This window comes from Taeniopygia guttata, chromosome 10 (genome assembly GCF_048771995.1).
Source record: "Taeniopygia guttata chromosome 10, bTaeGut7.mat, whole genome shotgun sequence".
NCBI lineage: Eukaryota > Metazoa > Chordata > Aves > Passeriformes > Estrildidae > Taeniopygia > Taeniopygia guttata.
The window spans coordinates 20,165,219-20,187,500 of NC_133035.1; the positions used below are offsets into that span (position 1 = coordinate 20,165,219).

Genomic DNA, 22,282 nt, shown 5'->3' on the forward strand with positions numbered 1-22,282 from the left:
GGGCCGGGGATGGGACAGGGACCGGGGCATTTACTCGGGCTGTGGAGGGCACAGGGACCGGGGCATCCTCTCGGGCCGGGGAGGGCACAGGGACCGGGGCATCCTCTCGGGCCGGGGAGGGCACAGGGACCGGGGCATCCTCTCGGGCCGGGGGGGCACAGGGACCGGGGAGGGCACAGGGATCGGGGCATCCTCTCGGGCCGGGGAGGGCACAGCTGTTCTGGTGCCAGCTCGGAGCCCCAGCCCTGATAACTCGCGGGGACGATGCCGATCCCGTTTCCTAGGAGAGCTCCACAGAGAGCAGAAGGGATGGAGCGGGTGGGGCTGTATCGCTGCCATTCCGGGCCCTGGATAACGAATCTCTGTTGTTTCATACGGGAAGGGACGCCGGGTTTGCGCTCCCCACCCAGTTCAGAAACAAAAGCTCCGCAGGGAGCGTGTCCCGAGCCAGCTCACACCTCGGGAAAAGCCATGTCCCTCTGTCCTCGGTGTGCCCGCAGCCGGGGCAGCTGCTGGTGCTGCTTCCCGGGAAGGTTTCCCAGGTTCAGGGGTGCCTGTACCGCAGCACGGACTCACGGAGCCACAGGGCTGTGCCACAGTGGAGCGTGCACAGGTTTGTGTTTCCCAGCTCCATGAGCTGGCCTAACGAGGTAATGACACCCTGTCCAGCCCTGGCCTTCCCCAGATCACCGAGCTGCTCCTGAAAGGCTGTTTTAGAGAATAAACTAATTAGCCAGCAGCCTCCACTGCTGCATTTAGCAACCTCTCAGTGCCAATTACAGGTGAGAGCAGCGGCTGAGCCAGAGCTGCTCCCTGGCCCTGCTGCCCTGGCTGCTCCTGCCAAGGACAGAGACTGGATCCTGTGGCACTGCCACCCTCCACCCACTCATACTGCCAGGGGGTGCTGCCCAGCCAGGGCCTTCCAGAACCTCCAGCAGCTGCTGGAATGGAAACCTAATAGTGCCAGCCAGCAGCAGGGTCCTCAAGGGGACACACACGGCTCCTGGCAGCCCCTGCTCATGGCCCAGGGCAGCTGCAGAAAGCTGCTTTTCTCCAGAGAAGCCGATTACAGCTCCCTGACACCCAGCAAGGCCACACAGGCAGCAGAACCCACGCTGGGGCTGGGGGCTCTGGTGCTGCCCTTGCTCTGGGGGCACCGGCGGGTCCTTGGGGTGATGGGGCAGAGGAACACCCTCTGCAGTGCTCCCTGCATCTCTCCACCCTTTGTGTCATTAATTCCAGTTAATAATTAACAGGAGGGAGTAGGGCAAAGCCTTGGCATAATCCCAGTGTGGCATTAGAGCGCCTGGAAAGCCCGGTGAGCACGAGCCTATTGCAGGTAACAGGGAGCCCCAGGAGCCTTAACGGGCTTTGGGACCCGTTAGCTCCTTATGCCCTGCAATAAGCTCCTTGTCCCTCGCAGAGAGCTCCAGAACCCCCAACAGCTCCTTCCCTCGGCTGTGTCAGGGCCAAACCCCCTCACCCTGAGCCAGCCCCACCGTGTGATGTGTGCCCCCAGCACAGACCCCGGGCAGGGCACAGCTGCCAGCACACGCAGGACACAGGGACACCGTGGTTATGGGGCACTCACCTGCGAGGATGCCATGGCCGAGCTGGGGCAGCACCACAGGGATCACTCTGCTCCCTCCCCTCTCCTCTCCGTGCCGAGGCTGCAGCGCTGGGATCGCATCTGGCACAGCCCAGGCTCGAAAGGGCAGCAGGAAAACGGCGAGGAGGGACCAGCCCTCCACACCCGCGGCACAGGAAACCACCCTCACACCGGGCACAGGGAGGGAAAAGGCAGCACAGCACTCGGGGCAGGGTGTGAGGCTGGAACAGTGGGAATGGCACAGCTGGAACAGTGGGAGTGGCACAGCTGGAACACTGGGAGTGGCACAGCTGGAACAGTGGGAGTGGCACAGCTGGAACACTGGGAGTGGCACAGCTGGAACAGTGGGAGTGGCACAGCTGGAACAGTGGGAGTGGCACAGCTGGAACAGTGGGAGTGGCACAGCTGGAACAGTGGGAGTGGCACAGCTGGAACAGTGGGAGTGGCACAGCTGGAACAGTGGGAGTGGCACAGCTGGAACAGTGGGAGTGGCACAGCTGGAACACTGGGAGTGGCACAGCTGGAACATCAGTAACAGCACAACACTGCCCTCCCACCAGGGTCACCCTGACAGGGACAGTTCATCACTCACTGCTCCCCACAACTCCCTCAAACAATCATTTCCCATGTGTAAAAGCACCTTTTCCAGGATGAGCTGGAAGGAGCAGAGCTCCCAGCTTGGAGGGGCAACAAAGCACCAGGTGTCCCCTCCCTGGGAATCTCGGCTGCCCAGCAGCAGCCCAGGGACCTTCCCACATAAAACAGAATGACCAGAAGATCCCAACAGGCCTTGGTACAAACCCAGCTCTGTGAGCACCAGCACTGACAGCAAAAGGCCATTTTCACTCTTGGAGTGGTTGGCAAAGGATAAATCCATTGTTCAGACTGGAACATGATCCTGGCTCCGGGTAATGGCCAGGATAAATAATGAGAAGTGGCTAATTAACAACGCTGAGGTGAGCAGGCAGTGACTGGAACATCACCAGGAGCCAGAGGAGCACCCACCCTGCCACACAGCTCCAGCCCAGCCTGGCGCTGGGCAGGGAAGCCACAGTGCCCCTTCCCTGCTCCCTGCCTGCCCTGGACAGAATTCCGAGTGGGAACCCGCCTTGGAGGTGCCACAGCTGCTCCCAGCCCTGCCTCACTTTCCATGGCAATTTCCCCTCACCCCACTGCTCAATATCTTCTTTTTCCATGTCACAGCAGATCCTGCTGCTTTTTCACACAGCTCCCTATCCAAGCAGACCATCCCAGCCCCAGCAGCTCTGGGGGCTGGCTCAGCACAGGAGGGCAGGGTGGGACATGACCCTGCTGGATTTCTGTCTGGAAAATGTGCTCACACCTTCCTTCAGCCCCGGGCAACCCAGCCCAGCCTCACCCCCAGCAGGTGCTGGGAGGGCACACCCAGCTGGGGACACCTGTGGGACCCTCCTGCCCCTCAGGAAAGTCCCAGTCCCACCCCAGAGCAGCCCTGGGACAGGATGGGTCCCAGATCCTGGCCACTGTGGCTTCCTGCAGTAACATCTGTGATTAAAACCTGGTATTTTGCCTGCAAAGAGCAGCTACTCAGAGCCAAGTCATGCAATGCCTTGAAGAGATCCAAACCCCTCATTCCCTCACTCAGCCTGGCCAGGACACTCACATGGCAGCGACTGATGCAAACACAAACATCAGAAACCACATCTGAAATTAAAAAAGTTTATTTGCAGATCTGTAAAACAGCTCTGCAAGAGACCAACATTTCCAAACACTACGAGATGAGAATGCGTTTTCCTATCATTAGAATATTAAAAAAAGTCACAGTCCTTCAACTACCCCATGAAAAGCAGACATTTATGAACCAAACATTGAACTTCCAACACCAAAAAGTCACTGGGGTGAGTGAGAGAGTCAATAGCACCAGGACAGGTGACACAGCCCTCGTGGTCTGTCATTACTATGGAATAAAGCGGGTGAGTGAGGCTGTGCAGCCCTACGAGCACTGAGTTCAGACAATGACACACCAGAACACATTCCTCTACATCCCAGCGATGCACACACCGAGCCAGAAGCACCATGGAGCTCCCGGGAGCTCCGAACTTCCACTCTGGGACAAGAAATTCCACTGCAGAACGAGGAATCTTCCGGACTTACGTGGCGGTTGCACTTCACACACACAACTTGAATCACTCTACGTTTACAGGAGCTGTGTGACGGGGAGGTGAAGGACAGGATGCAGAAGTGGACAGTGGTGCAGGAGCCAAGCCCTGCTCCAGGGGATTACACCGCTTTCCGGTGGTACTCCGGAGGGGCCACCTCGTAGTCACTGGCACTGAACAATGCAGAGGAGTTCTTTGCTAAATATCTGCAAAAACAACAACAACATTACATTGCTTCTTGCCCGAATCCTGCTGCTCAGGGAACCAGGAGGTGTTTGCCCAGACGCACAGCAGGGTCTGAGAAGCACCAGTCGGTCCCACAGTAGCTGCTCCCATCAGCTCTGCCAAGCGCTTACACATCTGCCAGCTCAGCCAAGAAATCCATTCCAAAGAGCTGCCAAGCACCTCTGGCTCCAGGTGAGCTCCAGCAGCTCAGAATTAAGAGGATGAAGCTGTTGGTATTGGAGGTTCAGGCAGCTGCTGTGCCAAGAATCGATCTGGTAGTGCTGTACCCAAGGGAGCAGGGACAGACCAGGACACCAGGAAGTTCTGTCTGCACAAACAGGGACCCTCGAGGGCTGAGTGAAGGATGGCAAAACAAGGAATGGCCAAAGGTAAAGGCTGTGTGCCATTAATTCTCATGGAATGGGTTCAGGATTTCTGCTCACTGGGTTCACAGTTCTACCTCACAGCCAGAGCTCTTCAGCATTCACCTCAGACTGCCCCAAAGGACCAGGGCTATCCCAGGGCAGGTTTTCCTGGCTACCAGGCTGACTCCTGTCAAGCCCTGCTACTGCAGAGTGTCCTGGATTTACTGAGCGTTTTCTTTCAGCTTCCAATAGCTCTTAATCATAGGATCACTGAATTATTTGGGTTGGAAGAAACCTTAAAGCTCACCTTGTTTCACATTGAAGTGTTTTATTATTATCAGGATGTTTTCCTCCTGAACATCCCACAGCTACAGGGTACCATAGCACACTAAAGCCCTAGTGACAGTCTGTCCCAAAAATAACATTCCTAAAGTTCATCACTTTTTAAACATTTGCTCAATTGTTGTTGAGTAACTGTTGTGTAATTTAATAGCTCGCTGGAATTATCATCTGCTTTTTTTAGCAGTAATAAATAAACGTTGAAGCATTTATTTTGCAACAAGGAGCAGATGGGACAGGGTAGGAGTGCAGATTAACAGAACCAGAGAAGTGGAGTCTGGGAGGCTTCACTGCAGCCGTGGGGAAGATCCCACACACAGGCCCCAGTTACACAACAATTCACTGCAAAGGGGCAGCCTCACAGCAGCCTGAGCTCCCTGACCTCTCCCTTTCTTGCTGGAAGACCTCACAAGTACTCACTTTAAGAAGTCATGCAAGTAGTTCAAGAGCAAAGCCAGACTCTTCTCATCCAGGGGCGTGTAGGCCAGCATGGCTCCGATCCGCACTGCCCAAAGGAAGGACATTGTCACAAACACTGCTTCAAATCATTGTGTAAGTTCACAACCTTACAGCAGCACCAGAAAGCAGCAATCTACTCCAAAATATACAATTTCACCCAAAACAACCACACTTTAAAAATTCATTTCCATCCCAACCCCTGCAATGGCCCTGAGCCTTTTGGGTACACGGACAGGGAATGAAGCCACAGGCTGGAGAGGGGGAAGCAAGCACTTGACTCCTTCCCAGGGCTCCTCACCCCCTGCCCAGTGGCACTCACCGAAGAGCCTCAGGAGGTGCGGGGCCCCGTAGACCTGGGACATGGGAGCGTCGGGGTGATCCGCCAGGATCTCGGCGTACTGCGGCCTCTCGAACTTGTACAGCAGCTGGGTGCCCAGCATCACATTGAAGTACTCCTTGATCCCAGCCACCACCTCGTTGACAGCGTATTCCCTGGGGACAGAGAGCTCTGCAAGGCCTGCCCCAAGCACCGGGGACTGCTCCAGGGCAAGGCTTGGCTCAGGGAGATCAGCCAGATTGGGAGGGTCCTTCGCAGGCATTCACATCTTGCAAGGAAATTTATCTGCAGACCTTAAAATCAACAGCCACAGGGAGAGATGCAGTTCCAGACCTCTCTGGAAAATGGGCTGTTCTGAACGGAGTCAGGGTTTAGGCAAACCAAGAGCAGCAGTTTTCAGTCATCCTCTCCAAGAGATGGACTTGGACCGGCCCTTCTGAAGGCACAGGCAGCACGGGGGACACTCAGCAGCTTTCTCTGTCACCCAAAGCTCATCCCAGCTCACACCATGTTCAAAGGACAACACTGAATTAATTACACTGAGCAGGGGGACAGACCCCTATAGTATTTCAGGCACCTGCTCCCTTCCTCCCAGGCCTCTCCTGCCAGATTCCTGCAGGCCTCCAACCTCACCCTGCCTGTGCAGGACCTGGCAGTGACAGAGGAGCACAACCCTCACCCCGCCCTGCCTACAAATTTAGAACAGGCATCAGGACAATTACATCAGAGCAGGTTAAAACACCCTGACAAGTCAATAATCTGCTTCCTCTTGAATGGAAGAAAATGACTTCCCCTTTCTGTTCTCCCTTTCAAACAGGAAAGTCTCCTGCAGAGTAAACACACCTTGTTTTGCTCAGGGCTGATTGCTGGGGTAATTACAAACAGTAATTGGCTTTACCCATCTGAGGATTTACAAGTCCTCCTGCACCTCCCTGGCCCCTGGCTCTGAGGGACCCAGGGGCACTGAGCTCACCTCACACAGCTTCTCTGGGAAGTTTCTATCAGCTTCCTGCAGGAAAAGGCTCAGGCCAAGTGGGGAAGCAGAAATCATATCCACAAAGCAGACGTGCATTTGGAATCCCTCCCTCGGGATTTCTGAACACCACTATCACCTTGGGCTTGGAACAGGGCACTGGACATGGGGCTGGGTCAGGTTTCACAGCCTTATTCCACTTTCCATGGAATCCAAGTCCAACAACGGCCAAGAAGGTGTTTAAGGCTGGCAGTGAGCACTACTCACTTGTTATCAGTATTTCCTCGGGATTTTTTGTAGTTTGCATAATCCTCTAAAATGGAGTCCACGTTCTTCTTGGCAGGGAGATAGAAGAGCTACAAATGCAAAACAGAACAAATACAAGTTTGTCTCATTCTTGCAGACATTCATACGTGGCAGCTGAACTGAAACCCTTTCCTTTCTCACCAGGACTAGGATGAAATCAGCAGGTTAAGATGATAGAGGTTAGGAAAAGACTACCCCAAAAGTTTAGCTTTTTGGGCATTAAAAAAACCCAACAAGCTGGGCAGCCTGGGATAGTGGAAGGTGTCCCCCAGAGCTGGGCAGGATTTTCACCTGTTTCTGCCTGGTGATCAAGTCCCAGTCATCCACCAGCCATGGCTTCAGCTCCTCAGGGATCTTCACCTTCACTTCAACTCTGTTCATAAACGTCTCCTCCTGAGAATAGCCAAGCCAGACTAATTACTCTCAGGTACTAATTGGGAGCACAGCACCCTCTGTTTTCCACCCAAAATCCCTGGGAGGGAATGGAAAATACTCACACTTTCAACTGTTGGATCCACCCGAGCCCTCTTCTTCCTGGGAGGCTGGGGAGTCTCACTGGTGCTGCTCCCCTCCCCAATGCCTGGAGCTGTGCACAGCACACACAGCAGCAGGAAAGAACAGCAGGGAGCATTTAGGGGAAGGATTTCAAAGTAAGGCTCAGATTTTCTCAGGTCACCTTTGCACCTGTTGGGTTTTTTTTGTTGTTGTTGTTTTAAATATTACTTCTGTTCTGGGAGTCCCCCTCTTTGAGCCAGTTTAAAGTGCTGCACTGGCACTTTTCTGAGGGAGGTTTCTCCACTAGAACCACACCAGTCTGTCATATTTTTGGGGGAGAATTTCTGCAGAGCTCAGCTCTGCAGCTCTGTCACGTCTCCATCTCGGTAAGAAAATTTCCTAAGTCAAATTTAGGTTATTTCAACAGATCAGCTTCACTTTTCAATTGCAAGAGCTCAAAATCCTGACAGACTGGAACAAGTAGATTTTGTACCAGGCAGAAAAGTGTGAACCTTCCCCTTCACAGGGGCAGGTTGAAGGTCTTATTTCAGCTACACAACCTTCACTAGAGAGACCCACTCAGATGCAAAATAAAACACACTTACTTTTCTGCTTGTTCTTTTTTGTTTTCCTGCAAGAAGAACACAAATTAGTGCACATGTCAAGAGAGTGATACTAAAGGAAGCTACAGCACAAAGCCAGAAAATGGTTCAAGCACAGGGAGCAGATCCTCAGAGGCCTGGGCAGTGTTTAGCTAAGGACACACAGAGGAAATACAAACTACAACTTTGCTTCAGAGCTATGGCACCACGAGATTCTTCATGGAACAGGTCAGAATTCACCATTTTTGGGAAGTTTTGTCATTCCCAAGTGCTCTTGGAGAGCTACATGAGGTTTGTGGCTGTTTTATTTCAGACAGAATATGGCACAAGGAAATAGAAGTGCTGGGAATTCCCAGAAAAATCTCAACTCAACTGAATTAACTTCCAGTAGAAGACTGAAAAAAATCCTCCAGCTTTACCAGTGCAGCAGCAGAGGGAAGATGCAGCACTTTGACTATTTACTACCCATTTTCAGGAAGTTTCAGCTGGAGAACCATGACTCCTTCTCAGTTTGCTCCCTGCCAACAGCAGCCTGGATCCACTGCTCAAAAACTGGGCACTGGGTGGATAAAACTCTACCAGGCCAACACTGACGCCTCAGAAATTCAGCACCCCCTCAAGTGACTCTTGTTCTCAGGGTCTGGACTGGGATTATCAGGGCCAGGAAACAGGCAGAGTTCTGAGGAAGGGCTGCAGATAGGAGAGGAAAGGGTTTGTTTAAAGGCAGAGCAGCTGAAGTGAGGCTGGAACTGTGGGCAGGATAAAGCTCATCCCTCAGAGGGAGCAATTCCCAGGGTAAGTCACTAACAGAAGAGAAAGGCTTTTCTTCCAAACCCAAAGCCAACAGGGAGGAAGAGGGAGCCCTTCCCAGGATTAATTCACAAGATAAAAATCAGGGTAACAATTAGAACAGAAGCAGAGTTTTTAAAACTGCATTTAGATTATTTACAACCAGATGTTATTCCCTAATTTGTTACTCAGTGCCATATCTTCCCTCCAGAACACTTGGTTACCTTTTCTATTTTTTAAGCACTCATTAGCTCTGACTGCTCCCTGATTTTTAGGCCCATGAAATGTGGAATAAACTCTTGGAAGCTGGAATTCAGCAGAGCTACATTTAACAGAGTTAGAAGGTGTTGCATAGGCAGCATAAAGCCTGCTTTAACTACACATTTTTTCTGCTACAGCTTCCAGTTATCAGAGGATGAGTAATTATTTTAAACCAAACCTGCATTTCATACATATTTCTATTTGATCACAGATTGCTTCACAGCTTTTGGAACCAGCTGCTGCAGTTTGCAGAGCAGTTACCCTGAACAGATTCAAACAAAAGCACAGCACAAGGAGCAGGTTCTGAGCTCTCCCTCCCGACTCCAGCACTGCTCCCAGGGGAACAAAACTCCTCAGTGCTGCTCTCCGGGAGCTCCAGGCTGCAGGAAGCACCTCCAGAAGGATCCAGGGCTGAAAGTTTGGAGTCAGCTGCACACTGCAGGGAGAGTCCTGCCACTGCAGCCAGCCCCACCACAAAGGTGCAGGGCAGAGGAGCTGCAAAGGGGCTTTCAACAACCCCAAACAAGGGAGCAAAGCACCCCAGAACAGCCAAGGGCCCCCAGGGCCTGCCCAGAACCCAGGGGAGAAGTCAGGAGAGCTGAGGGTTCCCAGGGCCTTCCCAGAAACCAGGGATGAACCCAGGAGAGAAGGAGGGTGTGCCTCAGGAGGGCTGAGGGCTCCCAGGGCCTGCCCAGAACCCAGCAGAGAACTCATTAGAGAGGGAGGGTGGGCCTCAGGAGAGCTGAGGGCTCCCAGGGTTTGCAGAACGCAGGAGAGAGGAAAGGCAGACCCCAGGAGAACTGAGGGCCCCCAGAACCCAGAGGAGAATGCAGGGAAGAGGAAAGGTGGGCCTCAGGAGAGCTGAGGGCTCCCAGGGCCTGCCCAGAACCCAGGGCCTGTCCAGAACCCAGCAGAGAACTCATTAAGAGAGGAAAAGTGGGCCCCAGGACAGCTGAGGGCTGCCAGGGCCTGCCAGAACCCAGGAGAGCTGAGGGTTCTCAGGGTTTGCCAGAACCCAGGAGAGAGGAAAGGTGGACCCCAAGGGCAGAACCCAGGGGAGCTGAGGGCTCCCAGAACACAGAAGGCTGAGGGCTCTCAAGGCCTGCCAGAACCCAGGACAGCTGAGGGCTCTCATGGCGGCAGAACCCAGGGGAGCTGAGGGCTTAGGGCCTGCCCAGAACCCAGGAAGGTTGAGGGCTCAGGGCCTGCCCAGAACCCAGGGCAGAACCCAGGAAGGCTGAGGGCTTAGGGCCTGCCCAGAACCCAGAGGAGAACCCAGATGGCTGAGGGCTCTCATGGCCTGCCCAGAACCCAGGGCAGAACCCAGGACAGCTGAGGGCTCTCATGGCCTGCCCAGAACCGAGGAAGGTTGAGGGCTCATGGCCTGCCAGAACCCAGGACAGAACCCAGGACAGAACCCAGGAAGGCTGAGGGCTCTCATGGCTTGCCCAGAACCCAGGAAGGCTGAGGTCTCAGGGCCTGCCCAGAACACAGAAAGCTGAGGGCTCTCATGGCCTGCCAGAACCCAGGGGAGCTGAGGGCACCCAGAAACCAGGAAGGCTGAGGGCTCAGGGCCTGCCAGAACCCAGGACAGAACCAGGTGGCCCCGGGGTGGCACCCCCGTGTCCCCAGGCCCCACTCACCGTGTGGAGATGGCCGGGGTCTCCAGGCAGCAAACGGTGTGGGCTCCATCGCGGCGGAAGAACCTGGGGACAGGGCACAGGCAGCTGCTGGCAGCCCTCACACCGCCCAGCAGGCAGCAGCTGCCCTGCTGGGTCACCTCCATGGGCATCCCTGGGGACAGGCTGTGCTCACACTAACGCTTGCTTAGCTGAAGAATAAGTTTTAGAATCAACCACCTTTCCCTCAGATGGCCCAGGAGTGCCACAAAAGTGCATTCTGAGGCCCACAGAGTTACCCTGTTAGAACAGCTGCGTGCACAGTTTATCCTCTCTTCACCACCAGCACTTTGTGTCTGCAGTGAGCTCGGATGCACAAGGCTGGGTTTTGGAAGTGTATTTCGGGAAGCATTACTCTGTAGTGCAAACAACACACACTCACAGCTGAGTCAAACTCACAGCCACCATCAGCTCCCTCCCACCACTGACACCAGAGACACTCAGCTGGGACAGCCCTTCAATCAGCCAAATCAGTGCTGGTGATCATTCAGACCTGTTCTAATTAGATTTTAACGACACTCCTTATCAGCTGCCCACACAGAGTTGGGCTGGGCTTTGTCTGAGCCCACATGAGGACATGGTGAGTGACTGTTCCCATGGAGGCTGTTCCTGAGCTGGCAGAGGCTCTGCCTGCAGCACCTGAGCACAGGGAGCACCCAGCCAGCAGATCCAGGGGAATCAAGGGGGACCAGCAGATCCAGGGGGATCCCCTGGTCCCCTTTCCCCACACCAGGAGCCAGCTGCAGCCCTGGCCAGGCTCTGGCCACTCCCAAAGTGAAACTGCCCCAGGATCCAGAGCAAACCCCAATTCCCTGTCCCCACCTGGGCTGCACTCCTCAAAGCCACATTCCACAGCAAACCTGCCCCTGAGCGAGCCCTGCAGCCTGAGGCTGCTGCCAAATCCTCTCCTGAAGAACTGCTGGCACTGCAGCAGCCTCCTGGTGACAGCCAGAATCACAGATGAAATTAGAGATTCAAAACAGCCCATTAAGTAAGGGCCACGTTCATCACTAAGTGAAACCCTGCCCAAACAGAAGATGATAAATGAGTCTGAAAATCTACCATAAAAAATCTCCCTAAGCACCAAAAGGATGGAGTGAAGGAAATCTGACAGTCACAGCTCAAATTAAGTTTTTCTAGTAGATGCCTGAGCTTGCTTCTGGTCTCTTAGGATGCAAATCCATTTTTAATTGTGTATTTATGGGTTTAGTTTTGTCAAATCCAGCCAAAGAAAGGCTCTTTAAATGCAGTTTTGACAGCTGCACCATGGCAGAAGGCAAGGCATTGTGAGGATTTATTCCAAAGTGCTGGAAGAGCTGGGAAATTCTACAGAGAAACTGATTTTACTGAGATATACAAGACTTATGAGGAATCGCCACTTTTTGAGTGGCAGGTCACCGACAACAGACTGCAAAAAATTGCAGTGTGTGTCTGCTCAGCACCTCCATTCAGCATTAACTGTGCACCACCTAAAAGGCATTTTAAATGAAATACTTTAACAAAGGCCTTTTTGGTGCCATTAAACTGCTTTTGCACAGGCTGTGCCACAAGAAATGGAGCTGAGCTGCAGAGCCATTAAAATTAAACTGACAAGCCAAAGTTTGGGAGGGGGTTTGGGCAGGGTTTGGGGGTGGGCTGTCTTGTTTGGGTTTTTTATTTTTTAAACAAAAAAGAATCTTACACTTCAACATTCTTCTGCTGCAGACCAGAAGTCTTCTTGCCTGGAGCAGCTCCTCTCATCTTCCCCTCTGCATATTGTTCCCTTTAAACAGAGCATATTCAGAATTAAGATTTTGGTGGGAAAAGAAGCTTCTTTGACTTTGGTTTGAAGCTCAGTACCTTCCCCTGATAACTGTGGATTGAAGCTCTGTTAAACAAACATTCCCTGACAATCCCTTCCCCCCCACTACTCACTGGTTGGCCTTCTGGAGTTCCTTTTGTTTCTGCAGGTTGGTATCCACGTATTTGAGCACTCTGCTTTCTGGAACCCATTCATCCCAGCTGCAAAAAACCCAGAGACAAATAAATCAGCACTCAAAACCATCCCACGATTGCCTTGCACACAACAGTCAATTAAAAGCTTCACAGAACTCGGGACTAAACTCTGCTTTGTGTCAAGTCATGGACTGGCACAACTCAAGGCCAAAGCTACCAAACGTTCCCCACTGCCTGGAGCTGGAATGATTCAGCCAGGGAAGGGTAACCCCCTGGCATTTCCAGCTTCCCAAACTTGAAGGGCAATTTAGGAGGGAGAGAACAGTCTTTAACTCAAAAGAAGCATCACAGGAAAGAAAAAAATACTCTATGCTTACAAAATTATGGGATATCTGTAGCCATAGTGTATTACTGAGAAAGCTTCCTTTATCTATTCTGACATTTTATAGGTTAACAAATTCAGCAATAGGGTCTTACTGTAAGGAGAAGAGCTCTGATTTCTGTCTGTGAAGGAAACCAAGATGGCAAGAATATGTGCAGAATCTGAAGTGAACGATTTAAGAGAGCAGGTGTTGGGGAAATTGCCATTACAGCAGGAATTCCACTTCAACACAGAGTGCCTCAGCTGAGCGATCTGACAACTTATCTCAAAGTAAAGCACATTAAAAGTGGCCATTCTAAAGCACGTCAGTTAAAGCTGTTTATGAAGAGCTCCGTGCCAGTCTTGGAGCAGCACGTGGCCAGACCAGTATTGCTGCAGGAGCAGCAGGACTGCAGAGGTGCAGAGAAGGCAGGGGCAGCACCTGCAGACTGCAGGGACACCTCCAGCTGTGCCCAGAGGCTCTGGGGTCTGGGCAGGCTCTGCTCAGCTCTCTAAGCCACTTCTCCCACTCCTGCCTGCCCAGCTGCAAGAGACCTCCCAGCAGTGCTGTGTGCCCAGGTGGCACCTCTGTGCCCCACGGTGACAAAGCTTGCTGGTGTCCTGACTGTGATAAGGGCAAAATAATTCCAAATCAGGCCCTGACAGCTGCAGGTGAGGGCTGTGCTGCCCTGGCCCTCACAGCAACGCCACTTTTAATGTCCTTAATTGGAGCTTGAAGGCAAAAATGAAAACTCAAACAGCACGAGCAAGAAAAGCAGGACCAGGACACCACCTCTGCCCCCTCCATGGCACAAACAAGGGAGGGAAGGGCCACACTGATGCTGCCTCATGAAGAGGAGCCACCACACAAAGGGACGGTGCCCCTGTAAGTGTTGTGTTTACACTGAGCCATCCCCGGCCCTCTGGCAGCAGGGAGGGCGGATGCAATTAAAAGTCACATCTAAAACACGAGGTTCAGCTTTTAGTCACATCACAGAGATCAAGACTGCTGTGACTAAGAGTCCTCAGCATGGAAATGAAACCAAACCAAACAGGAAACTGCCCTCTGAGAAGTCTGGGTTTGAAGAGCTGAGGTTTTTAATCACCTAGGAAAAAAACTCCATTTCCTAAATTCAATCTGAGGGGTAGAAAACAACTCAAAAAAAAGGGAGAAAAGTACATCAATGTAACAACCTCATGGAAACTTTCACCTTTAATGGGCTCCATATTTATCCCAGAGGTGCCTGTAACCCTCAGCCATCTCCCACCTGGATCCCTGCCAGTTTTGCAGGAGGGAAAAGCATCTGTAAATTTATTTAATCCCAGAGGCTGGAGCTGAAACACAGGCTGCACCTGCTGCTGAGCCAGCCCTCGGCAAGCTGTGCTCCAAAATCCCCCGAGCACCTGGGCTAAGAGGCAAGGCCAGGGGAGCTGAGTGGCTCTGCCCCTTCCTCCCAAGGCATAACAAGGAAGTTTTCATAGCAGGGGTTTCTGCCAGGGAGGAACTCCAGTGTTTCCCACCCTGAACAACCAGAATGTCCCAGAGCATTCCCAGCAGCCTCTGCCAGCTCTGCAGGAAGGGGCCAGTTTGGCAATGTTCTCTGTGTTACATAAATCAGGCACTGAATCAGCAGCTCAGGTATTAAATCATCCTGGTCAATCCCAGAGGATCCCAGCAGGGACATGGCAGTGCTGCTGCCCCCAGCCCACACTCAGACAAAGCATCTCCCTGGAAAGGAAAGAGAAATCCAGAGAAATCCTGCTTGTATCCCATGCACTACTTACTTTTTATTCCAGCCACTGTAATGGATAAAGTATTTCACTTGCTTGTCCTTTATGGCAACCTTTACACACTGGAACAGAGAAGAAAGGTCAGTCAGTCCCAGGGAAAACAGGGAGAGCTGGGAATTGTGCTGCTGTAGCTTGCAGAGTTTTCCCTGCCCCTGAACTTCTCGGCTGTACAAATCAAATCCACCAACTCAACACTTCCTCCAGGAAGTTCAAGTTCTGTTCTGGAGGTGCTGAGATTCAGCTGCCACTGCCCCCCTGAGCGGTGACAGAATGAGGCTGCTGAAAAACCTGCAGGGCTCCAGATCTGAGTCTCTTTAAAAGGGTTCTTTTTTCCATTGAAGTAAAAACTGCTCCCAAAAGCATGACTGGTATTTTCCTGGCACACAGAGCCACCTCCAAGTGTTGGAGAGGGCAGAACCTCTGGCTAATACAACATTCTCTCAAGACCACACTGTGCTGTACCCACTTCAGCTACAAAACAGTGCCAGAGAGGAACCTCCTGTTTCAGGAAACACCTGCAAAATGCCACATATGGAACTTAAACCCAGGCTCACGTGAGCCTGCAGCCAGGACTAAGATTCTCCTGCTGCTGCAGCAGTGCTTGTTCTGACAGCCTGCAGCTAAACCCAGCCACACACAGCCTGTGCCTGCCTCTGCTTGTTTGGGAGAACAAAGGGGCTCAGCACCAAGCAAAAGATGACTCAAATACAGTTCTGTAGCAAAATATTTTCCCTGCTGGGGGTTAGAAGGGCCTGAAGTGACTCTCAAAGCTTTAACTCTGCATGGCAGAGATGCACAAACAGCTCCTGTTTGCCACGAGCCCTCACAAAGAGCTGCTCTGACCACCTTGATGTGGGACACCAAGGATGTGGTCAGGAGCAAAACAACTGCTGGACTGAGAACCAACCACAGGAGACAAACAGATCAAAGGAGCAGGGAGAAAGCCAAGGTTGTTATTCATTACTACTGACAAAGCAGCTTTTAAAATTAAACCCTTTAAAATAAACAAGTCAAACCTTTTTAAAATTAAACTTCAAGATCATTCAGCCAGTGCAGGAACTCGGTAGGATCCCCTGAGTACAAAGAGCCAGCCAAAAGCCACCTGTGAGCTGGGAAATCCCTTGCAGCACCCAGCTGGCACAGCCTGCTCCTGCAGCACTCATTCCACGCTGGCAAGAGCAGGGCAAGCACAGCTGCTGCCCAGCTCGGGGCTGTCTGGGTGGCACAAGGTTATTGCCTCAAACCCACAAGCCTCCATCACCCTCCCCTCTGCAGGCACAACAACCCTGAGCACACATTCCCAACAAAAGGTGGGAGTTGTCCCACACTCCCACAGCCTCATCCTCCTGTTCCAGAGGCAGGAAAGAGCAGAGCAGGAGCCCTAAGGTGGGAATGGTTTGGAGCAGCCCAAACCCTCTCAGTGCTCTGGGAGAGATTTTAGCATTACAACAACTCTTTCTCCTGAAGAGAGAAGCTGAGTGTTTCTCCTGCCTCCCTGTGTTAACATCCACTGACACCAAACCCTAAAGGATTTAAATCCCTGTCTGAGGTTCCCCAGGAATTTCTGCACACCTTCCAAGCCCCAAGAGCCCTTTCCTTCCCTTCCAAAGGGAGTGGGGGCACTGGGACACTGAGGCAGCAGGGGCACAAATCTGCACTGCAGGCTCCTGTGGTGAAAGAGCAGAGCTGGGAAGCAGAACTGGGACTGCCACGTCCTTTGTCACCGCAGTGCAGCTCCTCCTGGGCACTGGTGCTGTGGAAGGCCACGGGCTGTACTCAGCCACCTCCCCCTGAGCAGCTCAGGCACCAAATGCTGCAGGCACAAAGTGTCCTGGGATATTTCCAGTGTTCTGGGATGTTCTAACAGCCTCTGGGAGCTCCCCAGAATAGCTGCACGGTGCCACTGGGCTTCCTGAAATGGTTCTGGAATAGAGCCCCAGGGTCTGAAATTGATTTCAGACAGCTTCCTGTTAATTTTAGTTCCAGTCCTTGGTCCCATCTAGAGGCACAGCAGACAGAAACATGTCCTTGTTTTCCTGGGCAGCAGCAGGAGCCACCTGCAGCCACCCACACCCACCTTGGCTTCATAAAGGAGAGGTCCATGGAAACAAAGCACTCGCTCACCTGCAAGGGAAGCAGAGAGAAACAGCTCAGGGGGCTATTCCCACAGCCTGTGCCCCCAGGAACAGCACTGAGAAACAGCTCAGGGGGCCATGCCCACAGCCTGTGCCCCAGGAACAGCACAGAGAAACAGCCCAGGGGAGTTAGGAAGACAGACCCCCATGTGCCTCCCCACCCCGCCTGTGGGGCAGGGCAGCAGCAGGACCCCCTCACTCTGGGCTTTGGAGCAGGACCAGATTGTCCCTCAGCCCGGTTTCATCTGCTCGTGGCCAAGCCCCACTGTGTGGCTCCACTGAGGGAACTGCAGGGTGCTGAACACAGCAGATCTGAGGGCACATCTCCTCCTGGAAGCTGCAGTGCCTCCCGCTTTTGGGAAGATGAGCTGCAGAACTGTGAAATGCTTCTGTGTCTCACAAAGAAAAAGGCTCCGAAGGGCTCTCCCCGAAGTGCCCACACTGATGCATCACACAGTCGGTACTTTTATTTATTTTAAAATGTCCCTAGAGACGGGGCTGGCAATCAGAGGTGGCATTACCACCCTCACTGTCACGGTGCTCACAGACACACCCCAGCCTCAGAGCTGGGCAGTGTTTCCCAGGAGAGATGCCCACAGTGACCGAGGAACATTCATTTTTAACAACACACAGATGATCTGCAGAAAGGGCTCTTTGTCTCCATGATAACCCGGCAGGCTCCTGCTCCCTCACACACGGGCTGATCCCTGGATCCATACACTGTTCCTTACACCAAAGCCGATCCCATCCCACCCTGCCATGGCAGGGACACCTTCCACTGTCCCAGGCTGCTCCAGCCCTGCCCAGCCTGGCCTGGGACATCCCAGGGATGGGGCATCCATCTTACACTGCACTGCTATTCTTATTTATCTTACTTTATTAACCTCAACCATTACCTAAAAATCAAAATATACATCGAAAAATCCTCCTAAACAGCCCGATTCATCCTTATCCACCTAAACCCCGGTGCTCTGCGGCAGATGTGGATTCCAGCACAGCGCTGCCTCCATGAATCCTCCTGCACTGGGCTCCCTTCCGGGGGACAAATAACAAATAAATAAATAACAACCATTTTCCAAAGGCACCGAAACAAACCCCCGGCACACCAGAGGGATTGAAGCCGTTTTAAGGCCCAGGAATGTCCGCGCAGGAAAATGAAGGATGTAACGGGGCGGGGAGGGCCCGAGCGCTGCCGGCAGGAGAGAGGAAGGCCGGGGAGGGACAAAGCTGCGGGAATTCACCTTCCCACCTATCCCCACCTGAGCAGGGAGCGCTGGGGCCAAACCCCCCGAGCCGCGGGGCCAGGGCGAGCCCCCCGCCCCGGGCACGGCCCCGCAGCCCCCCGGGCCGCCCTCCCCGCAGCCCCGGGCCCTGCCGCACTCACCCTCCTGGAACTTGGGCTTGGGGTCCTGCTTGGGCGCCATTTATAAGGGCCGGTCCCTCCTCCGGCCGCTCCCGCGGGGCCCCGCCGCCGCCCGGCCCGGCCCGGCCCCGCCCGGCCCGGCCCGGCCCCGCCGCGCAGCGCAGCCGCGGCTCGGGCATGCCGGGACATGCAGTCCCGCCCGCCCCGCTCCGCCCCGCTCGGCCTGCACGCCGGACCGCCTGCCCAGTGCGGGGCTGCCCGCGCCGTGAGCAGCCGGATCGGGCCGAGGGGAAAAAAAAATTAATGAAAACCGAGAAAAAACGGGAAAAATACAATGCGCCCAACGTGGGGCTCGAACCCACGACCCTGGGATTAAGAGTCCCATGCTCTACCGACTGAGCTAGCCGGGCGCCACGCACACCCAGCGGCGGCATCGGGTCTCGCCACCCGCAGCTATGCGCGTTCCCCGCTCCGGCCGCCAGAGGGCGCGCCGCGGCTGATTGCGGAGTTATCATTATCGCCTAATTAGCATAGTTAACATTATCGCCTAATTAAACGTTGTCCCAAACGTTATCCATCAGCGCTGCAGGTGCGGAGCGACCGGAGATGCGGCCGTCCCGGGAAAGCTGTGCGCTGCCGGAGCCGCGAGCAGCCCCCGAGGGGGTAATTAACAGAGAGGAGTAATCCCGCGTGTTTGCTCCCGGTGCGCTTCAACACGAGAGAAAATAAAAAGAGGCAGCGACAGGCAGCCCCGGCAGAGGAGAGGCGGGACATGGCGGCATCAGCCAAGGACGGTTTTTTATTTCTGACCGAAAATTCGCTGAATTTTAGTGATTTTTTTTTTTAATCGCGGTCCTCACGGCCGGGCAGACGAAGCAAAGCGGCAAGGGAGCGCCAGGGGGCGCCATGGGCCACGCTGGCAACGCGTAATATAAACCCCGCCCCTTATTGTGCATAACCACGCCCCTTAATGTGCATAACCACGCCCAGCAATATGCCTTGAGAGGCCGCCTGAACAAAGCTGGGCAGAGTTAAAGGAATAAAACAGGGATTTATTAAATCCCTTCACAGGGTACACCTTGGGCAGTACAAGAGCCTGGCCGTAGCTACACCCAAGTTGGATTCCAGATCATGAGTTTTCACACTTTTATAAGTTTTGGTCTATTTCCATATTGGGGTTCATTGTCCAATTCCAGCTCCAGGTTGTGCAGTCCCATCCTGTCAGGTTGCTGTCTTCAATTTATTGTTGTTTGCACTTTTTGGGGCTGAAGCTGCAGCGGTGTCCTTGGTTCTGGGCTGGAAAAGGATTATTCTTGTGACTGAGCTGTGAGGGGAGCTGCCGACACTCTGTAAGAAGTTCAGAGTTACACAGCAATGCAGTACAGAATCTGGAAAATTAAACTTAAGGCATCAATATAACCCCGCCTTTCGTGTACATAACCCCGCCGCTAATATGAATAACACCAAATCTGAATAACCACGCCTCCCTAATGTGCATAGCCCCGCCCCTGCCGTGCATAGCCCCGCCCGCCCCGCGGAGCCCCCAGCCCGCCGCAGCCATGGCGGCCCCGGCCGCGCTCCTGCCCCTCCTTCCCGTCGCCGCCGCGCTGGCGCTGGCCGGGGACACCGCGGGGACAGGTCCGGGGGGACAGCACGGAGCGGGCAGCACGGCGGGGACCGCGGGAGGGGCGCGCCGGGGGTCCGCGGGGATGAGGGCGGGATGTCCGTGGAGCGCCGGGTGTCCGTGGGGTTGTCTGCGGGAACGAGTGCCGGGTGTCCGCGGCGTTGTCCGTGGGGATGAGCGGGTGGAGCCCCGGGTGTCCGCGGGAATGAGCGCTGGGTGTCCGCGGGATTGTCCGCAGGAATGAGCGCTGGGTGTCCGCGGGATTGTCCGCGGGGATGAACGGGAGGAGCGCCGCGTGTCCGCGGGATGCTCGCGGGGCCGAACCGGACAGCCCGGTGCCCCCGGCGCTGCCGGGCTCGCCGCCCGGCTGGGCACAGTCGGAGCCGGCTGTCCCGGTGCTCTCCCGGCTGTCCCGGTGCTCTCCCGGCTGCCCTGGTGCCCTCCCGGCTGCCCCGGTGCCCTCTCGGCTGTCCCGGTGCCCTCCCGGCTGTCCCGGTGCCCTCCCGGCTGCCCGCGCTGAGCCCGCCCGGGGAGGCTCCGGGGCGCTCGGTGCCCGCGGGCGCTTTGCCCCTAGAGACAGCGTGTCTCAACACCGCCTCAAAGCGGGGATTCCATTTTTCGGGAGATTTTCGTTGTTTGTTCGGTGCATTTTTTTCCTTACAGCGGGAGTTAATAGGGGCAAGCCGGGGCTGGGCTCCAGAGCTGCCTGGCTCCCCCTTGCCCAGCCGGCACAAACCCTGCCCTTAACGCTGGCCCCGAGGGCAGCAGGGGCAGGAGAAGTCCCTGCTGTCCCTGATATCCCTGATGTGATGTCCCTGCTGTCCCTGCTCCATGCCGTCCCAGCGGGCACATCCAGCTGGTGTCCCGGTCCCTGCCGCCGCCAGCGGGGAAAGGGGTGTGAGAGGAAAGCTGAAGACCCCTGCGGGTAACCACTGCACCCCCTCTCCCCAGAGCCGCGCTCCGGCAGCGACATCGTCCATCCCATCAAGGTGGATGAGAGCGGATCCTTCCTGTCCTACGACTTGTCCCACCGGGCCCTTCAGCGGAGGTCTCCGGCCTCCAGGAGCAAGCTCCCCGCCTTCTACGAGCTGCAGTACAGAGGGCAGCCCCTGAAATTCAACCTGAGCCTCAACAGGCACCTGCTGGCCCCGGGCTTTGTCAGTGAGAGGCGTTTCGGGGGCATTGCCGGTGCCAAGATCCAGCCTCGCTCCCCCAACTCGTGCCATATGATCGGGGAGGTGCGGGGCCGGGCGCTGCAGGGCGGCCTGGCTGCCCTCAGCACCTGCGATGGCCTGGTGAGTACAGCCCCTCCACACCGAGCCCTACCCCTCAGGGGGAGCAGCAGCAGCTGGGTGGAACCCTTTGTCCTGCCAAAAGTGACCCCAAAATTCCCAGCAGCAGAGTCAGCATCTCCTCACGCAGGTCCGGTGCAGCCATGGGCGAGCTGACTGTAAATTTCCCATGGGCTGCAGTGGGAACTCTCTGGGACTGGGTTTACTTGTTTGTGTCCAAATTCCTAAAAAGAGCAATTCTCTGCCTGCTGCTACACGGTGGGATTGTGAGGAGCACACCTGGGAGCGAGGGGCTGGGAGCTGGAGGTGGTGTGATGGCACAGCTCGTGGGCAGCAGTGAAGCTGCTTTGCTGTTTCCTCAGCTTCAGTCAGTATTTCCTGGGGCAGCAGTGACCTGGAGAGTGGCATTTTGGGGGAAAGGGCTTAGAACCGCCTGTGGGTTTGCAGAAATGGCCCCACGTACCTGGTGGTGCAGTGTTCATGCTCGTGTCCCGCACTTTGGAGGGAGCACAGCTCCATGGGATCCTCCATGGCTTCCCACTGCCAGAGGGCAGGAGTAAATGGGATATTCTGGAGAATCCTTCCCTGTGAGGGTGGGGAGGGGCTGGGCTGGAATTCCCAGAGCAGCTGGGGCTGCCCCTGGGTCCCTGGCAGTGCCCAAGGCCAGGTAGGAATCAGGACAGTGGGAGGTGTCCCTGCCATGGCAGGGGTGGCACTGGGTGGGCTTTAAGGTCCCTCTCCACCCCAACCATTCCACTGTGATCACTCCCAGTGCCAGGTTCCTCGGGCTGAGCTGGCTGCAGGTGGCCTCACGGGGCCCTTTGTGTCTCCCTGGCAGAAAGGTGTGTTCCAGCTCATGAACGAGGACTATTTCATCGAGCCCGTGTCCAGCAGCCCCCGGGAGGAGGGAGCAGCGCAGCCCCACAGGATCTACAAGCGCCAGGTGCCCAAGGGCAGGGCTGAGCAGGGCAGGAGAGCCCCGGCCCCGCGGGAGTCCTGCGGCGTGCCAGGTACTGTCCCTTGCTCTGTGTCACCAGCGGGTGCTGCCCTCAGGCCTCTGGGCTCAGCTTCTGCTCCCAGCCCTGCTGCAGCAGGGGGATGATGTGGAGACAGAGCTTTTGCTTTCATTTCCACAAAAACTTTGGGTTTGAGATGCCAAGGCTGGACTTTGGGAGTGGAGCTCAGTGGCTGCCTGGGAGTTCCC

At 54.9% G+C, this 22,282-nt stretch overlaps 2 protein-coding genes and 1 non-coding gene across 3 annotated transcripts in view; 1 reads left to right on the forward strand and 2 right to left on the reverse strand.

The window, feature by feature from the left end:
• Positions 1–3,293: 3,293 nt before the first annotated feature.
• Positions 3,294–18,331, reverse strand: MORF4L1 (mortality factor 4 like 1). Its single transcript, XM_030281724.4, has 13 exons — positions 18,184–18,331; positions 16,742–16,788; positions 14,659–14,726; positions 12,492–12,578; positions 12,259–12,339; positions 10,542–10,604; positions 7,852–7,877; positions 7,249–7,337; positions 7,043–7,144; positions 6,713–6,801; positions 5,455–5,627; positions 5,097–5,181; positions 3,294–3,953 (listed from the first exon to the last, which is right to left on the reverse strand). The coding sequence occupies exons 1-13, from the start codon at positions 18,221–18,223 to the stop codon at positions 3,869–3,871; spliced, it is 1,035 nt and encodes a 344-aa protein (XP_030137584.1). The 5' UTR covers positions 18,224–18,331; the 3' UTR covers positions 3,294–3,868.
• A 168-nt stretch (positions 18,332–18,499) lies between these two features.
• TRNAK-CUU (transfer RNA lysine (anticodon CUU)) lies at positions 18,500–18,572 on the reverse strand. The gene has a single exon. It is a non-coding gene; the product is annotated as a tRNA-Lys (tRNA).
• Positions 18,573–19,669: 1,097 nt separating this feature from the next.
• ADAMTS7 (ADAM metallopeptidase with thrombospondin type 1 motif 7) overlaps positions 19,670–22,282 on the forward strand; it is a 35,905-nt gene continuing 33,292 nt past the window's right edge. The window contains exons 1-3 of the mRNA XM_072933929.1: positions 19,670–19,800; positions 20,738–21,081; positions 21,917–22,088. Coding sequence (XP_072790030.1) covers positions 19,722–19,800; positions 20,738–21,081; positions 21,917–22,088 — 595 coding nt within the window. The 5' untranslated portion in view covers positions 19,670–19,721. The remainder of the gene's footprint in view (positions 19,801–20,737; positions 21,082–21,916; positions 22,089–22,282) is intronic.